This window comes from Peromyscus eremicus, chromosome 1 (assembly GCF_949786415.1).
Source record: "Peromyscus eremicus chromosome 1, PerEre_H2_v1, whole genome shotgun sequence".
Classification (NCBI taxonomy): Eukaryota; Metazoa; Chordata; class Mammalia; order Rodentia; family Cricetidae; genus Peromyscus; species Peromyscus eremicus.
This window is the reverse complement of record NC_081416.1, coordinates 184,831,452-184,847,236: the sequence shown is the minus strand read 5'-3', so window position 1 is coordinate 184,847,236 and position 15,785 is coordinate 184,831,452. Positions and strand designations below refer to the sequence as shown.

The following is a 15,785-nucleotide window of genomic DNA, read 5'->3' as shown; positions in this document are numbered from 1 at the left end:
CCTCAGGAAACATTCCAGTTCAATACTTATCAGTTCATCACTTTGTCTCCAGAAATACACCAGGCTCTGCCTACTTAGCTGTTATTCTCTTTACTCTCTGTTTGTCATGCTTTGGAGTGCTATTTATTGGAGTTCATGTTTGCTGTCAGAGGTTTGAAGAGATATTTCCCATGTTTCCAATATCCATTTATCCTAGTTTGCTGCACTGTTGCTGTGATTAAACACTGACCATAAGTAAAGTGAGGAGGAAGGGTTGATTAGGCTCATGGGTTACAGTAAAGGGAAGACAAGGCAGGAATCTGTATCCTTCAACTAAAGTATAGACCCTGAAGGAACATTGTCTACTGCTTTGCTCTGCTTGATTTCTTCTACAGCCCTGCTTAGGGACAGCACTGCCCACAGTAGACTGGGGACTCATACATCAATTATGCAGTAATAAAATGCATAAATAATATGACAGCCGGCTAGTTCAATGGAGAGAAGGAGAGAAATATTTTAGTTAAGCTTCCCTCTAACTTCTTCTTCTTTTTTTTTTTTTTTGGTTTTTCGAGACAGGGTTTCTCTGTGTAGCTTTGCGCCTTTTCCTGGAACTCACTTGGTAGCCCAGGCTGGCCTCGAACTCACAGAGATCCGCCTGGCTCTGCCTCCCGAGTGCTGGGATTAAAGGCATGCGCCACCACCGCCCGGCCCCTCTAACTTCTTAATGTACTTTCTGTCAAGGTGGTGAAAATTAACTAGAAAAATCTTTTTGCAATCTCTATGGTGTTTGCCCACAGCAAACAACCCATTCTTATTCCTAAATTTCTAAGATTGGGAAGCTACTCAAATTATTTCAGATTGTTTTCATACATTTACATATTTGGCATTTCAAAATATACTAAGTTTAATGTGGTCACTCATTTGTTGTATATAAAATAAACTTATTGATATTTCAACATGCTAACATAATTTTGTTATGGAAGAAGAAGGTAAAACTCCTGATATCAGAGTATGTCTAATTTTCCTCAGATGCCACCCTCTGTGTGCAGTGCTGATTGTGGTCCTGGATTCAGAAAATTATTGCAGGAGGGAATGGCAGCCTGCTGTTTTGATTGCATCCCCTGCCCAGAAAATGAAGTTTCTAATGAGACAAGTGAGTGTTTGCTGCTGAGATAAATCCTTCACATAGATCATCTTCTCCCAAACACATTGGGATGATAAAAGGTTCTAAAAGGCACAAATAAACCATATCACTTTCCCAAGTTAGTTTTTGTAGAACTACGATCATTATCAATGTCACTTTAAGTAACATGTTATGTCATGACATCCATCTATGACTCATTGAAAATACATGGCAGGTGGCCTTTTCTCAAAGAAAGTTTTGATAATGAAACTACAATGTAAGGGAATTTTGTACAGTCTTTACTAGTGACTGATGTCCTTGGAAACAATATGTAGATTAGATTCTAATCATGAATCTTGAATAATATTTATATTTTATATTTACATGTCTGTATTTGTCACTACATAAATTTATAAGCACCATGTATATGCAGGGAATCAATGGAGTATAGACTAGAGATTCTGATCCATTGAAGTCTGTTATGTACATTCTAGAAACCAAATATAAGTCCTCTGTCTCTTTAAGATTAATGAAGAGTAGAAATAAATTCTTGTGAAATTATAAGAAGTTGTTCAGTATGATACAAAGAAGTTCAAGCAATATCAAGAGACCCCCCTTCAAAGTATCATTGTGATTTGATATCTAAAGAAGTGTGGAGAAGTGTTGCCAAAAAAAGTAGAAAATATGGAGTACTATAATCAATATTTTTATATATACACAGTTAATAAATTCAAAAATAGTAGATACAATGGTTTTGTATGATAACAAGTAGCTACAGTTATACCAATGGTGTTGGCCCCCCTCAGTCCATGTTAGTCAAATGATTATTTATTTAGAGTTTGTTTCACAAAAATGGCAGATACATAGATTTTTCTCTCATGGTGGCTTTCATCCTATATAATGAAAGACTTAAAGGACATTTATGGCCAGTAAAACAGTTCAAAAGTTAAATCCCTTTCTACTACAGCTGATGATGAGTTAATCCCTAGGACCCATGTAATAGATAGGTATTGCCAGCTCTTAGAGGTTGTGTTCTGATCTCTAAGCACTTACACATACAACCTACTGCAATTTACTTAAACAAACTCTAATGAAATTGTTTTAAATATGAAAATAAGAATAAAGGGTATTTACAACAAGAAATACAGCAAAAGTTAAAGAAAAATAATTTTATCATTTCCTTAATTATGTGCATATATATGAAATTGGTGGTTGTGTGTACACAATTGAATGTGCATGTGAGAGTCATCCAACGCTTCTGTATTTAGAGTTACAGAAAGTTGTGAGAACCCCAACATTGTTCCTTAAACTGAACTCAGTTCTTCTGCAAGTGCAGTATATTCTCTTCACAAGTGAGACAACTTTCCATTCCCCTAAACAAAGTATTGAGTTACATGTGACCATAAATGCATTGTTCTAGATAAAAAGACTTGAAACCTAGAAGCACATCATGTCTCTATGCAATTATCCAATGATTCAGAGCAATTGCACTCAAGTTTCTTAAATTTTCCATGGTGGAGACTGCAACTTATGGATGGGATATTATTCTCCAAGCAAACGTTCTGTGCTATCACTCTTGCTTGAGAGTTCTTCTTTAATTGTGATCATGATGTTATATCAATATCTACTTCACACTTGAGTACACTCAAATAGTCTGAGACTCACATAGATGGAAATTAGTGAAAGAGGAAGAAAGGTGGTTGTCTGTTCCCAAAGGTGATAGAATCAAGAAGAAGGGCTTTTTGATGGTAAATATGTACAGAGGTCTCTACCTCCAGTTGTGAGTTACTGCTTCTTTTGAACAAGACTCAGGGACAAACCATCCTACTGCCAGATAAGGACATAACTGGGGATATTTTTTAATTAATTACTTTTTTGCATTTATAAACATAAAAATTATATTTACGTAATATTCTTCTTTTACTCTCACCCTCCTACTTCCCCCATACAAACCCAATCACTCTCATATTAGAGCTCTGTTGTTACTTTTGCATGTACATATATACGCTTATATATACACACATACATACAGCTTACTCATTATGAAGGAACTCTAGCAAGAATGAGCATGGAAATATGGCTGTAGCAAGTAGTGCCCTTCTTCACCATTCCTTTGCCTTGCTAAAACTATGACATTGCAGTAATAGTTTGAACAAAATTGGCCTTATTAGAAGGCATGGTCGAGTTGGAGAAGGTGTGATCTTATTGGAGGATTTGTGTCATTGTGAATGCAGACTTGGAGGCTTCTTACATGCTTAAGCCATACCAAGTGAGACAGTTTTCTTCCTGTTGCCTATGGATCAAAGACAAAAAATATCCAGATGCTTTCCCAGCACTATGTCTGCATGCATAGCACCATGTCCCACCATGATGATAATGGACTGAGCCTTTGAACTATATGCCACTTTATCAAATGTTTTCCTTATAAGCGCTACTGTGGTCACGGTTCTAAGAAATGCTAACCAAGGCTATTACATTCCTAAAGCTAGCCATCAATATCTGTTCCCTTATTTGGCCACTTCCTCCTCCTGAGGCTGACTATCAAGTTCCAGCTATCAAAGTATTGAGGTCCGGCTACCAAAAACTCTGTTGTGTCTGTCCTAATTAAACTGTCCAATCAAAATTAAACACTTTGTCCTAACCTGGGTTTTCCCTTTCATCTTTATAAGCTACCATTTTCTAAGAGGCCACATCTGTATCCTCTCTATCCAGAGCAGTTCTTTTTCCTTCATGGCCAAAAACCTCTTCCCCCTCTCTTGTTGCTTTTATCTTCTCCTTCATTCTCTATTTCCTATTTTTGTCTCCTATTCCCTGCCTATTGTTCTCTGGGTCAAATCAATCTACTTTTTTATTGAGAACTTGGTCTTGGCATGTCATGTGTGAATTCTAAGTGTCACTAGAGATTATGTTTGGTATTTCTTCTATATCATTGGATTTGGGGTAATAAATTCAAACTAGAAAACATACCACAGGAAGTGTCCCATTAGAAGAAACAGTCTTCAAATATTACAAGGACTACATTCATAAAAAAGACAGAAAGACATCAGGAGGCACTACAACCATGGAATTGGAGACTTTAAAATACACCCTGTGCAAAATAATGGTTAATGATTTTACCCTCTGTCAATTCACCAGTTTAAGTCATGTACTGAAAATATCTGTACTTTCTGATAACATCACAAATAGCATCATCAACACACAGTAAATTAGATAACATACTGATTGTTTAGTTTCAGTTCCCATAAAGACAATGAATGACTATTATGAATGTCTTTCAACTCCATCCTCAGAAACAAATGCAGGTAGTGCAATGCTTCTTCAACACACTAAATTGAAATATTCAGTCACTAAATGGCTAAAGCTGCATTTATCATACTTTTCTTACTCCACCAGATGTGGAAAAATGTGTGAGGTGTCCAGAGGACCAGTATGCCAACAGAGAGCAGAACCAGTGCGTTCACAAATCTGTGATCTTTCTGAAATACAAAGATCCCTTGGGGATGACTCTTGCCTAATGGCCTTGTGCTTCACTGCATTCACAATTCTTGTTCTTGGGGTTTGTTAAGCACCATGACACACCCATTGTGAAGGCCAATAACCGGAATCTTAGTTATATATTGCTCATCTCACTCATGTTTTGTTTCTTGTGCTCCTTGCTCTTCATTGGCCAACCCAACGCAACTACCTGTGTCCTGCAACAAATCACATTTGGAGTTGTATTCACTGTGGCTGTTTCCACTGTGTTGGCCAAAACAGTGACTGTCCTTTTGGCTTTCATAGTCACAGCCCCTGGAAGAAGGATGAGGTTCTTCATGATTTCAAGGGCACCCAACTACATCATTGCCATATGTACTCTCATCCAAATTATTCTCTGTGCAATCTGGCTGCTAGTTTCTCCTCCCTTTATTGACACTGATGCACACTCTGAGCATGGCCAAATCATCATTGTGTGCAACAAGGGCTCAGTTACTGCATTCTACTATGTCTTGGGATACCATGGCTCCCTTGCCTTAGGGAGCTTCATTGTGGCTTTCTTGGCCAGGAATCTCCCTGACAATTTCAATGAAGCCAAGTTGCTGACCTTCAGTATGCTGTTGTTCTGCAGTGTGTGGGTCACCTTCCTCCCTGTCTACCATAGCACCAAGGGCAAGGTCATGGTGGTAGTGGAGGTCTTCTCCATTTTGTCCTCAAGTGCAGGTCTGCTGGGATGCATTTTTATCCCCAAGTGCTACATAATTTTGTTCCGACCAGAGAGCAATTCTCTTCAAAAGTTAAGGGAGAAAACCTCTTACTGAACACTCATTTAATAAATGGTTACTGAAAACTGTGGTGATGGTACAGAGACACCTGTTATGATATAATACAAGACGTATGCATCAGCTAGTGATTCTCATTGTTTCTTCTAATGATAATGCCCAGAAATATCATGTATACTACTTTTCTGTACATTGTGGTCTATAATCTTCCACTCAGACACATATTTTACAAGACCTGGTTCTTGGATATGTGTTCTTATATTTCTGTAATGCAAAGTAATATTTAAAATAAACTCCAAGCAATTCTTTTAACAACTGAATTACTCTGTGTTTTTTAATGTAAGAGAAAACAGAGAAAGTTGTAGTAGAGGGAATGAATGTTTTCAGATTATGAAACTAATTTAATCCTTGTGGAAGTGACAAGACAATCCTGTTGCATCCTGGGAGTTAGAGGAGTAAAACTTAGTAGAAAGAAAGATGTTTTGTTAAATAGATTGAACGAATATTGTGAAAGATGGTAAGTTGTCTCAGCATTTAAAATCATATATAGCTTTTTCATGGGAGATGAGTTTACTATCAAATCCATGCATCTTACAATTTATAGCCACCTCTTCTAATAGTGCCAATGGATGCCTTTTCTGTCTTCCAAGAACACCCACTCACAGATGTGCACATATGAGCACACTCAAAAAGCACACATACACGTTATTGAAATTAAATGAAATTTTTAAAGTGAAGTTTACATAGCACTACAATGGAACACTGGTTTTCTTTTTTTCCCATTCATTGAAATAGATTTTCTTTCATATACTATCCCCTGATTATGGTTTCTCCTGCAAGCCTCTTCAAGTTCCTCCAAGATCCGCCCCACATCGCTTCCTATCTGAATCCACCTCATTTTTCTATCTCTCATTGGAAAAATTCAGGTTTCTATGGAATAATAATAAAATACATACTACGATAAAGAAAATCTAACACATTGGAATTGGTCAAAGTAGGCAAACATAAGGAAAAAAGCCCAAGAGAAGGCATGAGAATTTAACACATGTGTTTGTACATTCAGGAATCCCCAAAAAATTCTTACCTTGAACCCATAACATATATGCAATCAATGTGTAGGTTAAAAAGTGAGTAGAAATATATATCATGAAAAACCTACAAAAGTGAGGAAAATGGGGAACTCTGACACAATACTATGGACATAGGCCCCCACAAATGTGGTTGATTAAATTTTGTGCTCCCATCTATACGTGGGCATGCAGTCTACACTTAAAAGTAGTTTGATTTCCTATTGAGACTCCTTTGAAGGAAAGTAAATTCTCATTAGCTGGTGATTATCAATTGGAGATTGCTTCTGGTGTTACAGATGAGGCTTGTGATCACTTCTACTTTCAGGTCTGGGACCCCAACTGGGAAAAACACATGTATGCACTGTTCCTGTTTCCTCAGGTTCTGTGTTTTCCTTTATTTATCAATCCTGTTTAATTAGAAGGCATTTATTTTGGTGTCCTCTGTAATGGTATTTGTTCCACCCATGAACTTGGGCTATACAGCTCAATATAGGCTGTGCTTCTTGCCATCATATGTAACCTCTTAAAAGGAAAGGGAGAGGGGTCACATTCTTCTTCTTACTGGTTTTTCCCATTGGTCAGGTACATTTTTTTTCTCACTTACAGAACAGAAGATGACTTCAGCTGTTTACTCGTTTCTGAATTAGTGAGTATATTTTTAAATTTAAATCTTAATAAATCCATATTATACTTTAAATAGACTCATATGTATTGACCTTAACAGTTCTCCATTACCTCTGCCTCTTATCCTCTTTCTACGTACGCTTCCATGCTATTTTCTGTGGCTTGTAGGGAGATATGTGAAGGAGGCAAGCCTTTTAAACTTAGTTTTCTTCCTCTCACCATAATGTCTGGCTGTTGATTTCTGTTTGCTATTTGTTCCTGTCTGCTGCAGAATGATGATTCCCTGAAAATAACTGAGCAAGGCATTGATCTTGAATATAACACAATGCAATTACAAAACATTTTATTGCTTTTTTAAAGAACAATAGCATTTGATTTTACTGTAGGTAGCTGGGCTATCTAGTTTCTGATTCTTGTTACTCAAGCAGTGTCTGGTTGGATTCAATCAAATCAGATATTTGTTGCTTATTCTCACAGATTTTATGCCACTATTTTCCTAGCTATTTTGCAGGCAGGATATTATTGTAGATCAAAGGGTTTTTGGATGTGTTCACATTTTCAGTTCAGTTGGCAATTGCCAGAGAACATTTCAGTACCAAGGACACTAGAATACTGAGTGAAATCTCAATTAAGGTCTCCCATGGGGAGTCAGCAGAGCCCAGCACACTGAGCCTAGGCAGGTCAAAGCCCCTTCCCACTGCACTAAGGCTGTGCAAGGTGTCACACCACAGGCACCAGATTCCCAAAAGCCTGCCCATAGACCAGGGACAGATTCTGATCGCCCTGCCTGGGTGCCCCCCAAAGAGTTTGAGCCAAACAACTGTCTTCTGTATCCAGAGGGCCTAGTCCAGTCCCATGGGGGCTCCACAGCCACCAGTCCACAGTTCATGGGCTTCCACTAGTGTGGTCATGATGTTGAACATTCTTAAGTGTTGCTCAGCCGTGTATGTTTCATCCTCTGAGAACTCTTAGTTTTGTACCTTTTCAAAATTGAGCTATTTTTTTTGTTCAGATTCTGCATTCTAGATATACTAATCCTTTATTCCCAGGGTCCCAAAAGTACTTGTTTAGTTGCAGTGTCTTTTTTTCCATTGGTGTTTTTTAAACTTATGTCAAAGATAAGTTGACTATAGCTGTGCAATCTAATTATGGGTTTTCTTATCCATTGAAATAGTGTAGTATCAGTATATTATGGTCTTCTGTAACTATAGTACTAGAGTGTAGTGGAACATAATTATTATGATAACTCCAGCTTTGTTATTTTTCTTCTCCATTGCTTGATCCATCCAGAGTCTGTTTTTCTATTTGAATTTTATAATTTTTTTATAGTTCTGACTTTTCTTTATACTATGATGGGATTTTGATGAATATTGAGCATATTAGAATGGTGTTCACAGTATAGACATGTATTTTTAAAACAATATTAATTTTATCAATCCAGAAGCATGCAGGATAGTTTCCCTCTTGCATTGTCTATAAATTTCTTTCCTCAGTGTTATAAAATATTCACTGTGAAGATGTCTAACTTCCTTGGTGTCATTTAATCCCAGATATGTCATGTTTTAAAGGTTACTTCAATTGAGTTCATTATTTGATATTTTTCTCAGCCTGTAATGAAAGCTACTGGGGTCCAGCCCCTCAATAGCCTTCACCCAGAGTTTCAGAAGAGAAGCTACTGGTGGTGGATTAATCTGAGGGATTCTCTAATAAATCTATGTACTTGAAACTCTTTAGTCTATACACTTTATTCTTCTGAGTCAATTCTCTCTCTACATGCCTTCTATTTGCTCTCTTACTTAGCTCCTTTCTTGACTAATACTCTCTAACTCTGTTGTGGATATCTGCATGCTGTGAACGTGTTGCTCTGATTGGTTAGTAAATAAAGTGCTGATTGGCTAGTAGCCAGGTAGGAAGTATAATCTGGACAAAGAGAGAGGAGAATTCTGGGAAAAGGAGGGCTGAGTCAGGAGACACTGCCAGCAGCCACCATGAGAAGCAAGATGTGAAGGCAGAACTGGGAAAAGGTACCAAGCCATGGGGCTAAACATAAATAAGAATTATGGGTTAATTTAACTGTAAGAATTAGTCAGTAATAAGCTTGAGCAAATGGCCATACAGTTCTCAAATAATATAAGCCTCTGTGTGTTTACTTGGGCCCTCCCTAGTGGCTCCAGGACTGGCAGATGAGAGAGATTTGTCCTTACCACCAGAAGGCTAGGGCACAGGAAAACTCTAGCTACATATCTCTTTCTGCTGTTACCTCTAAGACTACCTTAATTCCCTCATCTTAGTTCTTCCCCATCTTGGTCTTTTTCATCTTGTTCTTATCCATCTAGTTCTTTTCCATCTGGCTCATCCTCATCTTCCATCTAGTCCGTCTAGTTTTCTAATGTACTTCTCCTCCAATCTAATTCTCTTCCAATTTAGTTCTTCCCAATCTGTTTGTTCCCCTCCAGTTCTTGCCCATCTAGTTCTTCCATTCTCTATTTTCTTCTCTGTTTTTGCTCTGAAAATAAAGCTGCCTTTTATCCCTTTGGCCCTTATCCCTCCAAGCTATCTCTGCTACTGCCATTTCTGGCAGGGCGGGGCAAGTGTGCTTAGTCACTAGGCAACTTGGCTAGGTAACTTCCATCACAGCTAGATGTACCTGTAAGTAGGAACCCTTCAGTTCTGAGTTAATTGCTAAGGGTGGAGTTAAACCTAGAAATACAACTTTGGAAAGGAGAACATTAAGCTTAATTAGCATATCCACCAGTGTGGGGCGTTTACCCACCACCCCCACAGTTCCCCAGAGTTTTCTTGAGTGCAAGCAGCAGGAAATATTAGATAGAAGGATTTATTGTGGAGAATCTTGTGGAGATAAACAGATAGAAAATAAAGGATAGCCTCGAGAGGGCCTGGAACCTATTCCAACGGGCTCCGACTGTCTCTGCCCCAGGGTTTTTGTAGAGGCGCCAAGGGGTGGAGCAAAAGACCTCCTCTCCCAGCACAGCCAAGTGCAGACCATCCCAGACACCTGCACTCACTCAGGCCCGTGGTCTAATCATCCTCTATTCGGACCTGCTGGGTAAATCCACGAGGAACCCGAGAACGGGCTCTCAACACACCAGGCCTTCTCAAACAGATAGTCTGGATGCTTAAGTCTGTTTTTAGAGAATCTGTGAAGTATCTCAGATAAGGCATTTTTGTCCATTCAGGAATGGTCCCGGCTGGATGCTTCTAATGACAATAATTACAGAAAGGCCTGAGATTAGCGATCCTGGCTGTGTTACTGCACAGAAGTTTTTCTAAATATTCAATTAGTAGAAGGTAAGTTGTGACCAATGAATGTCAGAATATCTACAATAGCACATGAGAAATTCATGGCAGGAAACAGCTAATAATCAAAGACTAGTATCACCAAGACTCCTTGACCCTTGGCTTGACCTCTGGAATGCCATTGGCTTCATCCAGGTATTAGCTTGTCATAATCAGCTGAAATACTACTTCATGTAATTGTGACTTGCAGCAAGTCTTGCTCTTCCTGGTACATAGAGGAGCAATTCATGTTGTGTGCTGATTTTACATGCTGCTACTTTCTAGATAGTATTCATTATATTGAAGAATTTTCACAATGAATATTTAGGATCTCATTTACAAGTACAACATCATTAGCACATAGACATAATTTGACTCCCATTCCTTTCTACTGACTTGAAACTCTAGAAGTATCCAAAGTGTCCTGCTCTTATTCCAGGGAAATGATTATCTTCCATCCTTTGTTGTTTCAAAGGAAAGGTTCTCAGTTTTTCTCCTTTGATTTAATTCTTGCCATTTTTTTTGATATTTTCCTCCATCCTGTTACATTATTTTCCTTTTATACTGAGTGTTTTAGGGATACTGAAGATTTCCAGAAGTATTTTCTTCATCTAGTGTGATGAAGAATAATTTCTGCCCTTATCTATTAAAGCAATTTATTATACTCACTGATTTATGTATGGTACAACTTTTTTTTTTGCTGCCAAAGTGTGTTAGTTGGGGTTTCTATTGATAGGAAGAGACACAATTAACATAGCAACTCTTAAAAATGAAAGCATTTAATTGGGACTAGCTTACAATTTCAGAGGATTAGTCCATTATTATCATGACAGGACATGGTAGTATGCAGTAGAAATGGTGCTGGAGAAGGAACTGAGAGATGAAGAGTTTCAAGTTTGCCTAGCTGGGTTTTGGTCTTGCTTTGGTCCAGTATTTCTTCAGTATCCCCCATTTCCTCCATTTTTGCAATGCTAACATATATCCTGAATCATTATAAGATGGAAGAATATGACCTGCCTTTTTTATTTTATTTTATATAGAATTACAGTTAAGAGAATGCATTAGTCTCTCAAAAGACTTGGAACTTTGGACTTTAAAACATTGTTGAAACTATGATGGGGACTTTTGAAGTTGGACTAAGTGCATATTGCATTGTATTATGGTTACAATCATTTGTGGGGCCATGGAGAGGAATGTGGTAATTTGAATAGGAATGATTCCCCCTCAGTGGACTCATGTGTTTGAATACTTGGCCATAAGGAGTGGCACTATGAGCAGGTATGGTCTTTTTGGAGAAGCGGGAGGCATGTGTCACTATGGAGGAAGGCTTTGAAGTCTCATATACACTCAAGTCATGCACAGTGACACAGCTTTTTCTGCTGCCCTCAGATCAAGATATAGAATTCTCAGTTCCTTCTCCAGTACCATTTCTATCTGCACACCCCCATGATGATACTGGACTAAACTTATGAACTTGTAAGTCAGCTCCATTTAAATGTTTTCCTTTATAAGAATTGCCATGGTAATGGTGTCTCTTCATACCAATAGAAACTCTAAATAAGACAATCCTCTATCAAACTAGGAGTTAATAATTATCTTTTCCCATTATGTAAGCTTCTACATTCTCTGAATGATGGTGTGCTTTTCTTAGAGAAGATTTTCAGTGTCATGGGAACCTATTTATAAATTATTGTGTTTTTTTAAAGTAAACTTCATTATTTTCATTTTTCTTTATTAAGAAATTTTCTACTCACTTCACATATCACCCACAGATCTCACCTCTTCCCTGCTCTCACCACCTGATTGGCAAATATCTGAGCAGAGTAAGGTTAGGTGGAAAAACCAAACTAAGGACCTGGAAGAACAGTGATGTCTGGGGAGAAACCAGCCAGCCACCAAGGGAACAAGAGATACTAGAGGACAGGTAAAGCCACAAGCACAAGCCATGTGGTAAAACATAGATTAATAGAAATGGGTTAATTTAAATGTAAGAGCTAGTCACAAGCCTCTGAGTGGTTATTTGCAACCAGGCAGTTGGGACAGGAAAACTCTGCCTACATGAAATTGTTTATCAGCTCTAGGAAGTGTTCCACGAAATCTGAATATCTTAAGTATTTATTCAGATTACCTGCAAAGATGAATATTCTGACTTTCTCTTATTTACTTGTATTTGTCCTTCACTTGCCTTGTTTATCTACCAGAAATTCCAACCCTTGGTTACTTGGCATGGTGAAAGGTTTTTTGATTACCATTGTCTTGGTTATGATGCCTTTAGGAATATTTTTCTCCATTAGCATGACGTTTGACTATAGGTCTGCCATACATAGCCTTCAATATATTGAGATATGTTCCAATCTTAATCTGTAATCCCTCTTGGGCTTTAAATACAAATGGATGCTGGATTTCCATACCTATTGACACAATCATGAAATTTTTAATCATGAGATCATTGTGTGGTGAATTATATTTATTGATTGATCCATGTTGAAGCATTCCCGCATGTTCAATTAAAATTGACTTGACAAGGATGAGTTACATTTTTGATGTGTTATTGAAATATGTTAAAAGGTGTTTTACTATATTATTTGCCTATGTTCACCAGAAAAATAAATCCACAATTTTCTTTTCACTGTGTATCTTTCTGGTTTTGCATCTAGATAAAGGCCTCAAGTGGAGGGATTGGGACATGAACACACCTGCAAAACATTCAACCTACAGTTGGACCTGCATCCAGAATTTTCTGGGACCAGAGCCTAACAAAATCATCATCAAGAGATAAGAGAGACTTCATTCTGCAAGTTATGGGAGCATATGCAGAATCCCAAAGCAGAACATTAGGCAGAACTTGAGGAGTCCTGTGAAAAAGGGGGAGGAAGAATGGGAGAAATCAAGGAATCTGGGACACCAAGGAAACGTGGCCCACAGAATCAATTGACCTGAACTCACATAGGCTCACAGGGATCAGGGAACCTGTACAAGTCTAACCTAGATCTCCACATATTTGTTATGGCTGAGTAGCATGGTGTTCTTATGGGATTCCTAACAGTAGTTGCAGAGACTGTCAGTGATTCTTTTGCCTACTCGTGGGACCATTTTTCTCCTACTGGATTGCCTCATCTGGACTTAATGTGATGGTACATGTCTGATCTTATTGTAACATGTATAACCATGTTTGGTTGATGTCCCTGGGAAACCTGCTCTTTTCTGAGGAAAGACAGAGGGGGAGCAGATCTGGGGAAGAGGGGCACTGGAGTGGAGAGACAGAGGGAGTGGAGGGATCAAAAATTATAGTCAGATGTAATATATGAGAGAAGAATAAGAAAGTCTTACATATAGATAAAGGTAATATATAAACAGCTACAGCTTTGTGAGTTTTCTGTGAAGCAATGGCCAGGTCTGCTACTCTGAAGTCAAGAGGAGGAGACACTGTACATAAGCAAAACCATTGCATTGACTCTCACTGGGACCAACTATTCCATATTTTAACAGAGACAAGCACATAAACAAAAAGCATTTTAAACAAAGGGATACCTATGTGAATTCACCTATGTGAATCTGCAATCAAAACAAAAATTTGGATTTTTAGAGACTTGGGATATTTTAAGTAGAACTATTTCTGTTTTTTTTTTTTTTTATCAAGAATTGTTCTACATTTGCTTCCATGTTACAATACCTTGAGCAAAATTAAAAATATGCATACAGTATTTTCTAACAAACTCAATCTCAAATTTGTATCAATATACATAATTTATATACAATATACAAAAGTTCAATGCAATGCAAAATATTTTAAACTAGTAGTTGTTTTATGAAAGTAGATTCAATAATCTTCCTTTTTATCTTATCATGTGTATATAAATCAATCTCAAATATGTAGCAATATACATAATTTATATATAATATACAAAAATCCAATCCAATGGAAAATATTTAAAACTAGTTATTGCCTTTTAAAAGTAGATTCAATAATCTACCTTTTTATCTATATCATATCTATATGCACCTCTTTCGTTTAGAGTAGATTCAATAATCTATCCTTTATTCTATCATTTCTATATTTTTTCAGAGTAGAATCAATAATGTACCTCTTATCTATATCCTCCTTTTTCTTTTTTTCAAACAAGAACTTTAAATCTGATCTCCTTTGTTTAGACTTTTTCCTGACCATTAATAATAACAACTTGTAACCAAACATCCTAAACAATGACAATTATCCAAAACCCATTGAAAGAACAAAAACCACCCACTCCAACTCTTGGAAATGTGGGTATCATGTTCTTAAATTACTTCCTGCTGGTTGGGGGTTTAGGCATCTTTAGGGGATCCTGAAAAGAAAAAAATTTGGGTTAATTGTCAAGTCCTGGGAGAGGTAGCTATATCATTTGTTGTCCAGTCTCTACATAATACAAAAGTGTAGGGCTTTTCTCAAGTCCTTGCTCGAGTAATCTGTGAGGCTTGATCATCACAGCTAGCCATCTTGAAATTGTCCTGAGCAGTTTGTAGTCTAAAGCTGATCTTTGGGTGATGTTTGTCAGCTTAGTGGTATTATTATTATTGTCCATGTGGAATCATCATTTTGGGGCCCCATCATCTTTCTGGAGACTTCAAATTTGCTGTTAGGTGTGGTCATGATTCTCTACATAAAACTGATAGAGACTCCCACACAAAACTTGTATAGGCAGCTAAATAAAGACTTTTTTCTAAAATGAGTTAGTACTCTATAGGACCATTAAGTTAATCATCATGATGAAAGTTTATATATATATAAATATAAATTTATATATATATAAATATAAATATAAATATAAATAATATATATATATTATAAATTTTGATATATAATTTATACCTTAAGAAAAGTTTTAAAGAAGCAAAATAGAACCAAAGAGTTATGACATTAGTGGCAATAGAATAGTCCCTTAATTTTGGTTTTCTTCTATCCCATATCAGATGGCTCTTCTCTCGTAACACAGAGATTTTGTATTTTCATTTTCACAAACATACTTGGGTTTAGAGGAGAGAGCTATTCTCCAACTCCAAAGCCAGCTTTAATTTTTAATTGAACTGGGACTATATGAAGACCATTTGTGTTATGTGACTGTAGAGAAGAACAGAAACAAACATTTAGGAAGACTTATAAAATATTGTTCGGTTCGATATGTGATATACCAATAGGTCAATTTACTCATTTTTGGGACATTTATTCTGGATGATTTGTCCTTTTTTTATTAAATGTCTCATTTGTCCAGTGTTCTTCAAATTTCTTAGCCTTCATACTTCTGAAAGACAAAGCAAAAAATTCTTCCCCAACCCTAACTTTGGGGAAGTTCCCTTTTGGCAAGTTATATCTGATTAAATGAAAATCATTTGTTAGTTGTATAAGTTAATTTAAAATTGATTGTCATGCTGGTTGATGAACTATCACCTCTTCTAATC

At 37.1% G+C, this 15,785-nt stretch overlaps 1 protein-coding gene across 2 annotated transcripts in view; it reads left to right on the top strand.

The window, feature by feature from the left end:
* The window catches only part of LOC131902645 (vomeronasal type-2 receptor 116-like), a 68,599-nt gene that overhangs the window by 25,133 nt on the left and 27,681 nt on the right, over window positions 1-15,785 (top strand). For both annotated transcript variants that reach the window (XM_059253655.1, XM_059253653.1), the window contains exon 5: window positions 1,009-1,132. In XM_059253655.1, the coding sequence (XP_059109638.1) occupies window positions 1,009-1,132 (124 nt within the window). The remainder of the gene's footprint in view (window positions 1-1,008; window positions 1,133-15,785) is intronic.